At 49.5% G+C, this 13,059-nt stretch overlaps 4 protein-coding genes across 4 annotated transcripts; 1 reads left to right on the top strand and 3 right to left on the bottom strand.

Moving 5' to 3' along the window:
- Positions 1 to 936: 936 nt before the first annotated feature.
- UREG_05537 (uncharacterized protein) lies at positions 937 to 2,333 on the top strand (the record flags this gene model as incomplete). The annotated part of the gene is made up of 4 exons (XM_002584802.1): positions 937 to 1,229; positions 1,280 to 1,365; positions 1,425 to 1,831; positions 1,887 to 2,333. The coding sequence occupies 4 exons, from the start codon at positions 937 to 939 to the stop codon at positions 2,331 to 2,333; spliced, it is 1,233 nt and encodes a 410-aa protein (XP_002584848.1).
- Positions 2,334 to 3,298: 965 nt separating this feature from the next.
- UREG_05538 (uncharacterized protein) lies at positions 3,299 to 4,940 on the bottom strand (the record flags this gene model as incomplete). Its single annotated transcript, XM_002584803.1, has 2 exons — positions 3,299 to 3,934; positions 4,101 to 4,940. 2 exons carry the CDS (start codon positions 4,938 to 4,940, stop codon positions 3,299 to 3,301), a joined length of 1,476 nt encoding a protein of 491 aa, XP_002584849.1.
- A 3,302-nt stretch (positions 4,941 to 8,242) lies between these two features.
- Positions 8,243 to 9,187, bottom strand: UREG_05539 (uncharacterized protein; the record flags this gene model as incomplete). The annotated part of the gene is made up of 4 exons (XM_002584804.1): positions 8,243 to 8,395; positions 8,456 to 8,676; positions 8,906 to 9,006; positions 9,072 to 9,187. 4 exons carry the CDS (start codon positions 9,185 to 9,187, stop codon positions 8,243 to 8,245), a joined length of 591 nt encoding a protein of 196 aa, XP_002584850.1.
- Positions 9,188 to 11,687: 2,500 nt separating this feature from the next.
- Positions 11,688 to 12,133, bottom strand: UREG_05540 (uncharacterized protein; the record flags this gene model as incomplete). Its single annotated transcript, XM_002584805.1, has 2 exons — positions 11,688 to 11,873; positions 11,927 to 12,133. The coding sequence occupies 2 exons, from the start codon at positions 12,131 to 12,133 to the stop codon at positions 11,688 to 11,690; spliced, it is 393 nt and encodes a 130-aa protein (XP_002584851.1).
- Positions 12,134 to 13,059: the final 926 nt, after the last annotated feature.

Raw genomic sequence — 13,059 nt, forward strand, 5'->3', positions numbered from 1 at the left:
TGGACCTGGGAGTCTGTCACCAAGAGCCGTTACTAAATTCCAAATCTACCCTTCTGGGACCGGAGGTCATGGATCTTGAAGACGAGCGAGAATTCTCCTTATGTAAAAGGAGAAGCCCCAGTTCTCTTTCAATGCTGGAGGCAAAGTCGCTGCGGCTATAGTTCCTGTTAACGCGCCAGCGGTTTGACGATTCAAGCTCAAACCTAGGTGCGGCAGTCCGTGTTCGACGATCGTGACATCCGATGGTTCACTCCAGCTTTTGATCAAGCCCTGACCTTACCTCCCCTGGTCAGCATCAATGCATCTCCGAGGCCTGGGATCTCCGAAATTGGTCGGGCGTGCTTCTTTTAGGCAAACCCGTTTCCCAAAAGGACCTGCGCCTTTCCCCTCTGGGCCATGGACACCAAACTTCCGCAATGTAACCTGTGACAGCGAGGACGTCAAGTCGGGTTTCAAGACGCCAGAATCACGCTCATAATTCTCCTCAGTACAAGTGTGTGGGAAGCTATGTTTGTCCCACCGGCTTGGCCTTTCAAATATCTCCTACTTATCACCCAATTTCCTTTGCCTATTTCTCCTTCTCCTCCTGCGTCTTTTCGCTTCTTCTCACAGTCATTTTCATCGTGACTTTTTCTTCAGTGCACTGGTTGAAGACAATCGCTCAGGGGATTACTTTCATTCTATATCAAGTTTCCCTCTCTACTTCCAACCGTCCGCTACCTAATGGGTTCACGTTGACCGTGGATCTTTGCTTTCTTTTATTTTTAATTCTCCCACTCGATATTGTCGTTACCGGCGAACGCTTTTCGTTCGATCTTTGATAGAGCGGTGTTACTTTGGACAATATTCTTGGTCGCTCGATTGCTACACTTCGGCTTCTTGACTGGACTCAGCGCCTACTTTCAACTCAAACCTTACCAGCAAACGGCTTCCACCATGTTTGCCAAAAGACTTGTCTTTGCGTTGTTAATTTCATCGAGCCTGCTTAGTGGCGTCGTGGGTCAACAACGAAATGGAGGCCAAAACGGAGGAAATCAGCGGAATGGCGGCAACAATGGTGGCAACAACGGCGGTAACAACGGCGGTAACAATGGCGGTAACAACGGCGGCAACAATGGGGGCAATCAGGGCAACCAGAATGAGCTGTTGCTAGATCCTGATAACGTCCAGCAAGGCAGTAAGAACGACGGGAGTGCCAATGGAGAAGAGGGGCAAGCTGCTTCGAACACGTACGTATGCGGCTTCTCTAGTATTATGGGGCTATACTAACAGATCATAGCGACAACGCAAATTTCATCAATTTCTGCACGGGGAAAACTCTAACCAATGGCCTACAAAACCAGGGTGGCTCTTGTAACGGAATTGGTTTGTTGTCACCATCTATATTTCATGTCTTTGGTTTCATCATGCTGACTCTGCAATAGTAATGGGAGATATCCCAAATAAGAATAACATGGTTTCGACTATTATCACTAATCCCGGCCCTGGGGAAGATTTGCCTGCGAATACGGACTTTAATGTCAACCTCCAGGTCGATAACTTGGTTGCTGGCTCCTTTACCAACCCCGATAATACGTATTATTCAGCACCGCAAGAGCTTCAGGGCGGGAGGATTGTCGGCCATACCCACGTTACTATCCAATCCCTGGGTAACAATCTTGCTACTCAAAATGCTCCTAACGCCGAGCAGTTTGTCTTTTTCAAAGGTATTAATGATGCCGGAAATGGCAGAGGTGGTCTCAGTGCTACTGTTGAAGGTGGACTACCTCCTGGTGCATACCGCGTGTGCACCATGAGCTCTGCTTCTAACCATCAACCTGTTCTCATGCCTGTATGTCTTCCATCTTTGGTTGATTTTATCAAAAAGTAGCTAACAGCATTTCAAGGTTGCGCAACGCGGTGCCCAAGATGACTGTCAGAAGTTCACAGTTGGCCGAGGAAACGGCGGCAATAACGGCGGCAATAACGGCGGCAACAACGGCGGTAACAATGGTGGTAACAACGGCGGCAACAACGGCGGCAATAATGGCGGCAATAACGGCGGCAACAACGGTGGAAATGCTGGAGGAAACCAAGGCGGTGCGGGTGGAAATCAAGGAGGCGCGGGTGGAAACACTGGACGCAACACTGGCGGTAACACTGGCGGTAACACTGGCGGCAACACTGGCGGCAACACTGGCGGCAACACTGGAGGTAGGAGAGCTGGCCCAACAATCCGCACTTCAGGGGGTGCGCAAGTTCGCCAAGGCACTGCAACCCGGCGCGGCGACCAGGCCAACAGGATATGGAGACCATCACGCGTTTCCTTTACGAGAAGGGAGTTCGTCGCTTGAATAACTCCAAAAACGAGCTCTTTACGATGTAACCACAAACATATTCGTTCCGATTCTACATTCTTCTCTTGATGTCTGATTTTGGCTTGCCCCTGCTTTGGGGTCTACACCTTGTGCGAGTGGCCAATTTATGTATTTATGCCTATTTCTCATTTCTGTTGATCACTGCATTTTTGTACGATTTGGATTGCTGGGATTTCCATCTTCTTGTTTCTTTCATCTTTCCCGATTAATTGCCCCATCTTGCCCTTCTGTAGAAAAATGAGGAAAATCTATCGGTCAACTAAACTCTAGTACCTTTAGCCCCGGGCGAGAAGGCTGCTGCTCGATGCCACTCGGCAACTATCAAAGGCCTCTGTAATCGACCGAAGCCCGCATCATCCGTTCCAGAATAAAGACATGACCGGCTCGTAACCAGTTAACATGAAAGTACCCAGCCACGAAGCAGATACGATCATCTCAAGGGCGATCAAACACGACTCCGTACATGCATCCCTTTTCCCCATTGGCTAATTACCGGGATTTTATGTTCCTGGAATGGCCTAGCAAAACTTCAAACAGCCGAAAAAGCCCCGAGTAACTAGTTAACTGACCAAGCTGTGCTCCACAGCGCCGTGACACTATTCGCATGAAGGAGACGAAAGGGTAGCAAGGCTGGCCCAACCAAAGTGAAGTCATCGATAAGTAACGCGGCGGAGGCGTTTGAGATGAGCGAGAAGCGGGTGTGTGATGATCCCAGTCTGGGTTTGATCTGCCTGATGATAAAGAAAGACCTCGACATTGAATGTTTCGGGACCAGATGATACTACTAGTAATAGCTGATGTCTCCAGAGAAAGGAGATTGTGACTGTCAAGAACCAGGTAATGAAGAAAGGATCCATGACGGATCGCGGCCTCGCTTGAGAATAAACATATGGTATTAGTTCGCACTATTTACAGGTTCCTCACGTCTAATGATCTTGCGCTTAGTTGCAGCCACCGTCCACGGTGATCACCTCGGATTGCACTCCGTTATTCGGGCCGCCGACTGCCTTGACAACAATCCTATCACCAGCATCTCGCGCGCGGATGATTGTCTCAAACCCATTCCGCGGCGCAGTCTTGACAAGCTTGGGCCACCATCTACGTGGGCTTTTATAGAGCTTCCATGATTCCACACCCGTCGCTCCGTTCCAGCTCACAAAGACCACCACCTCTTTAGTCTCTGCGTCGCGGCATGCTTTGACACTCGGTTTGGTTTTTGGTACGCCTTTCCAGAAATGACGGTATGCTCGGTAGGTGGAGATAGTGTTGTCGAACCCGAAGCGGGCGTCCATGACCAGCGCGCCGTGTTCGTCGTATTCTTCAATGACTGGGATCACCCCGTGGCCCAGCAATACGTGTTTGTTGGGAAGATTCTGGAAGCTCCCCTGGGCCCTAGATGCAACGGGATGCTGAGAGTTCCACAGTTTTCGGCTCAAGGAAGCTGTCATGGCTTTTAGATCGAGATCCAGGACCAATCCGGTTGTTGTTTCTGTCATGTTGGTGAAGTCCGAATTTTCGTTGTTATGGGCGTAGAAGACGGCCTTGTCCTTGCTCAGACTTGCAAGACGGACCTCATGCTGATAGCAGAAGCCTGTGTCAGGGCCCATTTCGAAGTCACCGCCAGCGAGCCCCTATTGAACAAAAGCCATACGGGTTAGCGACGGGTACAATAACTCTGAAGTTTCAAAGCTGGCAATAGCTTGCTGCAAAGCGCTAGAAGTATGGAAAGACCACGCGACTTACATTGAGCTGCCAGGTAACAGTGCCATCACGGGCAATAAGGATAGCAGCGCATCCGTAACGGAATGACACGAGGTAAGAATCCCCGTATTTCGCAGCGGAGTTTAGGTGGAAGTAGTTCCAAGGATCTTTTTCAGATACGCCCGAACCACCAAGTGGCTTTTGGGATAAGTCGAACGGAATTTCGGAGATATGTTCTAGGGCGCTCCAGCGGAATGATACTTTGTTGGTCTTGATGTCGATCTCGTAAATCAGCGAATCCATCACCCAGCCGTCCCGCGGGCCGCCAACGGACTCAAGATCAAACTGCGTGACGTTGACCGCCGTTACAATTATGGATCCCTTTTCAGTGATGAAGCCCTCATGGATACTAATATAGGACGGAAACGTTCGCGGCTCGTACGACGTTTTGAAGTCCTCGCCAGAAAGGGTGACCTCGTGGATTCGTTGGTATGTATTGTCGAGGATATTGATAGAGCCGTATCCGTAGCCTGTGCCATTGAGCACGCCGTCCCAATAGACTAGCACTGGCTCTCCATCCAACATCTGCGGTTCAAAAGCAAAAATAGCACCTTTGGGACCCTGCCAGACAAGTTGGCCATTGTCTTCAAAGATAGAAGAATGGCCACCGTTCATGCCCCGTGGGGTGAAAAATAGGTATCCGAGTTCCGTCTTACCGTTTTTTGTGACGTTAAGGTAGGGCGTCTGAATGTCCGTGCTTTGAAACGACTGGAGCGGCCATGTGGCATTGGGATTGGGCGGAGACTGCGCAACCGCGACACCAGTGTTAACGGTGAAGAAGGCAGCTAGGCAAGAAGCCCAAAGAGGGCTAAAGGGTCGCATCTTGGTCGATTCTCCAGATCTGTCATCCAACAGTGTCCTTGTTTCGACGCCCAAACCATCGTTCAGTCGGGTCGAGGGCAAGGAATATATAAGTCCATGATAACAGCAGTTGTTTCAACATCGTTCCTGTTTAAACCGAAGTAGAGCGACGAATTGGACGATAGGGATCTACCTCCCATGTTTCCTCAACATCACGATGCTCCGCATGATCTGATCGGGTCTGAATGCCGATAAAGTCTGGGGTATCTCAGCAGCGATTCGTATGTGTCTCACGAATTTGGGGAGAAAACAATGCTCCACAGAGACACCCAGGTTCGCTGTGACAAAAAGCAGACGCCGATGTGGAATGGAAGGACAGGGGCATGATGATCCCAATATGCAGTATCGGCGAGAGAATCCTTCATGGGTAGTTATTGTTTAAACTTTGGATTCGAGGCCAGCAAGCTGCGTCGACCAGGGATGACGGCCGCCTTGTGCATCAATCAGAAGCTCATCTCTCGTTGATATAGTCGGATTTCGGCGGAGACACCGGCACCTTGAGATTATTTAGTTTGAGAGCAAAGTAGACTCGATGGTACCTGAAGTGCCCGCAAGTGCTATCAATCATTATTTGCTGGCGAACCAGGTAGCCTTGTCTTTCTTTTGTTTCTGATCTGCTTAAGGATTATTAGCTAGTTAGCTATCCACAAAAAATTAAGTAACAAATCCTACCGTGGAGTCATAGCTAGCTTGCGAGCCCAGACATCACCAAGCATCATGAGACACCAATGCGCTCGCAAGCATCGGATAAACGCTCCACACTCCCGATCGAGACTTGGTGCTGAAAACTGGCAGGACTTGGGTGATAGTATACGTGGGATTGAGTTTCCCTAGAGAGTCGATTCCTGTGCAGTCGAGCTCAATCGTGCCGATATTGCGCTCATGAGATGAGCCAGATCCAGTGCTGGGATGCTGAAAGCCCAGCATCGACGTGATCTTGGCATACAACCTCAGACTTTTTGTTATCAAGCACAAGCCGAGGCGGGTTACTTGAGTGCATTATTCACTCTCACCGGCAGCTCCGGGCATATGTCCCTGTCAACGGCTGAGGACATAGGGCCAACAGTCAAGCCAACTGGCGGAAGCAACGCCCTAAGGAAAAAAGAGCTCTCTGACACTATTCACAGCAAGTAAACACTGGAAGCGTTGAGAAGGCTGAAAGATTCATATAGAGCAGTTTTTCTCGAAAGAAGTGTCAAAGTTGCCACAGTTTGTATCATGGAGAGGCCTCTTCAGCGATAACCAGTGGTAGACCTGATCGGGGTAGGTTGGGATCTTCAACCCGTGCTGAGATTCTCGTGTCTGTAGGTTTCAGGGAGCCGCTTCCGGAAGACGGGCTTCAAGAGGTCAACTAAAAGCTTGGGAAACGGGGCTTGGGCCTCTTGGGGAGATCTCGTATGAGCAACAGTGCCGAAATCTGTAGCTGCAGCTCCAGCAAGTTTCGATTAGATGCTGAAGACCTGTTAACCGCATTTTCATTTAGATGCGGTGTCCCTAAACTCACCTAAAGATATCCATGACAACTGGGCTGCAATTGAACAGACTTGCCTTGCCACGACCCATCACTCTGGGGAATTCACCCCGAGCAGACGTATGCCACCCTCATCCGCGAGCGCTCTCTGGAGATTTCAGCCTGCGGTTCTGTAAATTCCGGTTTTCGCTGGCCGATTTCACGTTCCAAAACGCCGGCGGCTGGACATGCCCTAATTATGTATGCATGCATCAGAATAACGGTCGAGCAGCAATCACATCATTCCATCGCTCGTGTTCAACCTTGCTGCCGCCACTCCGCTGGGGGTTGAAATCTCGAACGAGGGAATAGAAGGCCTATCCACTGTCTCCCGCACTCTCGCATGGCTCCCATGTAGCCAGATGCCATGAGCTGCTTTTTGCCATCAGTATTCCTGTTCATATGTCACCATAGCCCTCAGCATATCTTCCACAGCTTTGAACACGCCTCCAGCAGCCTCCTGTTCCCGTATTTCTGGTTGTCTCCAATGAGAGTTGGACGCTATCTGTCGACCTTCTATCCCTTCCCAGCCCTCCGCACTTGACTAGGGGCATCAAAAGGAAGACGACAACCATGGAATGGTAACACAGAAATGAGTGAACTGGGCGAGACACAAGTCATGCGCCAGTAGAGATTTGTAGGGAAGCTGTTAACTAGTGATGTTGCCGCGCATCAATCCCTGAGAATTATATGTGCCGACCGCAATAAATACTTTGTTTGCTTTCGTCTTTTTTGCTCACGGGCACTGGCGATTAGAAGTCTGATCCGCAAAGTGGCCTAAACCCATTCTGCTGTCCTCTTTCAGTTCACTGAGGCGCAGTAATCCTACGTCCTTTTCGTCTGAATTGAGCGCATCCATGGTGTTTGACTCCATCTCCAGAGAGCATGAGCAGCCGTCATTAGAGTCATTAGAATTTCTTGCCTGGTTCCTCCTACCTCCTCGTCGGGGCATCGTCTCTACTAGACTAGTACCCTTTACCTTTGCTAACCATAAAAAACATATACAGGCCTAGGGAGAGAAGTGCTATCCTGAAGCGGTTCACGCACGACAACACCATCACTAAGAAGGACTTTACTAGGATGCATCATTTTACAGCCGGGCTTCCAGCACCATGCTATCGGTATTCGTTGAAGTCACCAAGCCATGGAGGACCAGCGGGAAGGGGGTAGCAATAATGTCTCGGACTCTCGGCCCCCATTCCACCTGCAGCCATATGTCCTCACGTGCGGAATATATTGTGAGATTAGTTGTTGTTCAGCTAGAGGGTTTTGGTGGTATCAGATGCCAGGAAGGATAAGTAGAGGAAGGGATCCGGATGATTAGTTGATAGCAACTTATTCTACCCAGTTGAAGATAGTGTGGAGTCTTACAACATTAAGTGGCAAGCAAGTGGCACGATAGAAGCATGAACATGCAGACCTAGAAAGGCTCGAGGCTGGCTAATCATGCCAACGTCAATCATAATAGACATAGTGACTGAACCAAAAAGTTCTTCTCAAGGTATCAATTAGACACGCTTAAGCCAAAGGTCAAAACTCTGGTGAACATGGGGTATATCATTTGTGGTTTCTGTCGGCTCCTGGTCTGAACCAGCAGTGTTGAAGTGCCTCTCTCGCCGTAATCCTCTTCCTTGGGTCTAAATCTGTCATTTTGCCCACGAGATCTCTGAGACTTGGATCCACATAATCCCAGGTTTCAAACGGCTGCCTGCCATTTCCGGGTGTAAAGCTGTTGGCAAGGTTTATGAGGCGTTCATAAAAGGGGCTTTCTCTTCCAGTGTGTCAAGCCGTCCTCGTCAGCAAAATAGGAGATATGTCGACGAAGGATATATTGCCACGAGTCGGCAGCTTTTAATTCCTTGTCACTAACATGGAAGACCATTTCATGGCCCATAACGTATATCATCTGCACAGGGTATTAGCAAAGCGTTGAAAGAATGTGGCTGTTCGGGAGGAGCAACTATACCACAATGCCAAATGAGAACACATCTGAGGCCTGATTCTGGCGGGAACGGCACCAGCTTTCAGGGCTCCTCCAAAATGCATTACCACAAAGCGGGCCTATCAGCCATTTCCCGGGTGGTACAATGACTGTATCCTCGAGAGGTGAGATCATAACGTTGTTGATGGTGACCTGACCTTCAGCACTTTGCTCGTAGTCTACGAGAATATTGTTCGGCTTGATATCTATTGAGCAGTCAGTAAGATAGACAAAACACTTTACAGAATTGTCAAACTTCCCTTTATGGAGAATCCCCCTATCATGTATCTCAGCTAGACCAAGTAAAGCACTCCGAAGAATGTCAATCCGCATTTTGTTGGATAGATCTTTCTGACTCAAATAAAGCAAGTTGCCACGTAAAAAGGGGTAGATAAACAACTCGAGCTTTTCAACAGTATCCACTACTGCTCGTACACCAGGGCAAGAAGATAGTTTCTTCTGCAGGTTCAGTTGATATTCGAACTCTCCCGGAATCATATTCTTTATAATGTAGCTCTTTCCTCCAGTGCTTTGCGCTTCACAGTCAACAGCGATAAAGCGTTTGGAAGTAAACTAAATATACCTTGCGCGATATACACACAGGAGGGAGCCTCTCTGACCAGCAAGGACTTCTTCGATTCTGTAACTTCTCCCAAGGTCACTAGTGAGCATTGTGCCCCTGCTGAGAGGGACTCCGCGAGACGTTGTGGTAGACATCTTGTGCCTAGGGAAAGATCGAAAATAAGGGAAACGGGCCAGCGACAGTGAAATTCTCGTAAAGCATGAGAACTGCATCATGGCTAACTAGTAACCAACCAACCAATGGACCGGGAAGAAATGTTTGATACCGCATCAGCCCGATTAAGAGGAGCTGACACAAAACCGACGATAGGAATTCTCTGATTAACTATATAATCAGCAACTTGACGGCTTGAGGGGATTTTGGTGGTCACTTCTTGATTCAAACCAAGGGAGTGCTTTCGAATCGTGGACTCGACGGAATAGGGAGAATAGGTTGTGGAATAGGCCTCTCTTTGGAGCCGGGAAGACGGATTATTACCTTCCCACGAAGTCGCAATGTCGTCCTCAAGAGAGACCACCTGTGCTTGATGTCAATAACACAATCATCTCCCCTGAAGGGGGGACCAACAGGCCACTAAAAAAACAAGACATACAACAGCAGGGATTCACTGGTGGTCTCCCACCCAATTACTAGCCTGCCGGCAAGCGGTTTGAGTACGGCTGAGCGGACGGGAAGCCCTAGATTCCACTTCCTATGGTCGTATGTACTAGAAGTAGCCCGAGTCTTCTGGATATACCCAAAACAGCAACCCCAACAGCACTCTCAGCAGGGCCAGTGGCTTTTGCACGCGTCTGTTCGGAGCCGTGCTGTACTATCAAGGTACGGCCCGGCTCCCCTGTCGGCAACCGAAACACCCGACTGTCTTGGCACAGGCGCGCCGCGAGATTAATAAGCGCAAGTGGTCGCGACCCGGGATTGTGGTTGGGCCGTGACCGTGCGTGTTCTGGACCGAACGGTCATCCCGTGGGTTCGTTGGCCAAGCATTCGAGAAATCACGCTCCATGATTAGAGGTCTGAGTATCTCTTATGAGAGAGTGACTCAAATCTATATTCTCAGTCGAATCAAACCCATCTCAAGTCTTGCTCTCTCCTATGCTGTCCCAACATGTATGGCATTCTGTTGTCGCACTGCGATGCGCCCCAGCTAAGCTATCGCAGCTGTAAGCACCGAGTCGACTTTAAGATCACGGGCCTTATCGACTGGCAGCGCTCTTTGGTTCTTCCCATGTTTTTTGCTGCTGGTATGACTACCGCGATCATTTCAGAACTATGGTGATGAGCAGTCCATGTACTTCATTCCACCGCAACTCCCCAAAGATCTTGGTACCATGGATGCAGAAGAGCATGCTATGGCATACGAGCAGTCCCGCCGCCGTCACACGCACTTCTTTTATCTGGGTTTCATGCAGAAACTAAATGAGTTTTATCTAGAGGCCCTTGAACAGGATTTTGGTCTTCTAAGATGTCAGATATTTGACAGTGCAGGCAGTCCATGGGGAAGGCCTCAACACCCCATTGCAAGTTGATATCACACGGGTCTCACAGAATTGGCCAAAGATTGCTGTTGTCTGTAGATGGAAACCTCCCCGCATGTCCTGTTGTAATTAGCGAGCAGGATGCGCAGAGGAGGACAGCACGGGATGATTCACTGCGGGATGTGGACTCTGAACTGGAACGGATCAATGAGTTCCTTGGTGTTGGGCCTGACGGATGGACATCAAATGAATCGTTTGACAAGCAAAAGAGAGAGCACGGTCGATCAAGGCGTTGGGGCTTGCCGCGGTTGATGACGACCCATGGCTGAGGCGGATGACTGAGCTGCAGCAGCATTGGCCTTTTGATGACCACAACGAAGACGAGTAAATGAGTTAAATGTTTCGGTTGATATAATCAAAGGAGGATAATCATAATAGTGACAACTTGTTGCAGGTTGGCCCCTGCGGCAATGCGCGGGGGATCCTCCAATGTTTCGTTCAGATCCCGTCCGGCCGCATGGAAAGGCCTGGCCGCCTGGACCGAATCCTGTCCGGTTCTCAGCTGAACCTCGCTTATTGGACCAATGCGTTGTTTTTCTTGGACCGCACAGTGCCTATATTTGGCCCGCTCGCGCTCAGCTCTTTCTTTTCTTAAGCAATTCTTCTTGGTATCTTATCCGTACGTATGTACGGAGTAGCTATGTAGCTAGTAATCCTCCCTCCGTGCCCGCTTAACTACAGAACTGCCCCCACTGTGGAAAGGACACGCTGCAAAAATTCCTGAATGCATCTCTTGCATCAACTCCACAAGAGGCTTCTCATGCAGGATATTCCCACGAGGTCGAGGGGGCTTATCCGGGGAGGAACTGCTCTGAATAATAATGAAGGTCTGGACCCGAGAGCAGGGTTCACAATCCCGGCCCGCGGAATAGGGTTCCGCCCCGCAGTGCTAAGTGGGCCATTTGCCGAGTGCGCCTCTTCAATAATAAGGTGATCATTATTGCCGGCATGCTGTGGCAGTGTTGGTTGTTGAAAAAGAAACTGGAAGCCAATTACAATACTCCGTAGTGCATCCTCCTTTTTTTTTTTCGCAATCCAAATCAAGTTTGCATCCTTCTCACCGACGCCTTCAAAATTCGAATACATGGGATGAGTTGAGTCAGGGATATTGTCCATTCCTGTTGTAGTGGATGTTCCACTCTGTGGTTCTTTCGATGACCATTTGCCCTGAACCGACATAGTCCAATGACTCGCGCTCCCCGCGATGCTGGTGCGGCTGCGATGAAACCACTGTTGTGACCTCGCCTGTATTGCTACTGTAGAGTTCTCCGCCAGGGGTCGATACCTGATTATCATTGTCAGCAAGGAATCGTGAGTCGCGGATGCTGTCTCACTCACCTCCGTTCGATCCTTTGACATCGATGCGAGGGTGTAGATACCTTGGGACCTCGTTTGCGAGCTGGAATACAACCCCGATCCTTCCCCTCCAATGGTATTGATAATGGCACCCGTATGGAAAGGCTTGAGAAAAGGCTTGAGAGACGTGATAGAGGTAGCAAGGAGCGAATAGTTCATAGCGACTTCTGTCAGGATCTGGGGGATCATAATGACAATTCGAGCTGGATCAACGTTTTCACTCGGCGATAAGTAAAATAGGCGCGCTACAATGATGGGGATAAGCCTGCAGAATGTATCAATTATTAGTCTTCAGCCATATACCCGACAGGATGGGACCCGTACATAAGTCGACAGCCAAACGCCGCAAGGATCAACAGCTTTTTCTGGGGCTTCATCTGGAGACCCCAGATCAGGGACAGAGAAAGTGCCCAGAGTGCAACCTCAATAACGAGCCCTGTAGATTCGACTGCAATCCATCGGGAGAACTGCAGGCAAGTCAGAGGTCAGGTCATCCCAAAACTAGAAATGGGATGTCAAAGCGTACGAGTGCTTGGGTACCATCCAGCACCGTCCAAGGCTTCGAGGACTCGCCCCGTAGAGCAACTACAAGTATTGAAGTCGCAGTCCATCCGCCTGAGATACCAGCCAAAATCCATGACGTTCGGACTTGGGATGGTTGACGGGTCAATTGCCCTATAAAAAGTGCCGTAGAAACTCTCGTCAAGCCCATGGAACAGATGTAGGTTATTTGACTTGAAAAAAGTGCCTACGCGATGTTAGAATAGAGGGACGAAAGGTCGAGTTCGAGCTAGAATGATGCAACATACCTTCTCGACATTGCTCCTGTGTAGCTCTCCGAGTTCGTCTGCCGACCTCCCATAGCCTTCACCGATGGCACAAAAGTTCGCTGCTACATGCAGTACCGCGAAAATCTAAATAGCAGTCAGACGATGAATGTGGCTCCTTTTGATATTTGGATACCAACAATAGCGCTAACGATGCTGGTATCAGAGTACGCCCAGCTCTGTTTCCTCCCAAGAGTCACCCATAACCTCACAATGCATGATAGAACTGCCCAGCCGAAGAATAATGCTGTCGCGACGCCGAGCCAGGGACCACGGTCCCCCATCCTC

Source organism: Uncinocarpus reesii, genomic scaffold (genome assembly GCF_000003515.1).
Source record: "Uncinocarpus reesii 1704 scaffold_3 genomic scaffold, whole genome shotgun sequence".
In the NCBI taxonomy this organism is placed as follows: Eukaryota; Fungi; Ascomycota; class Eurotiomycetes; order Onygenales; family Onygenaceae; genus Uncinocarpus; species Uncinocarpus reesii.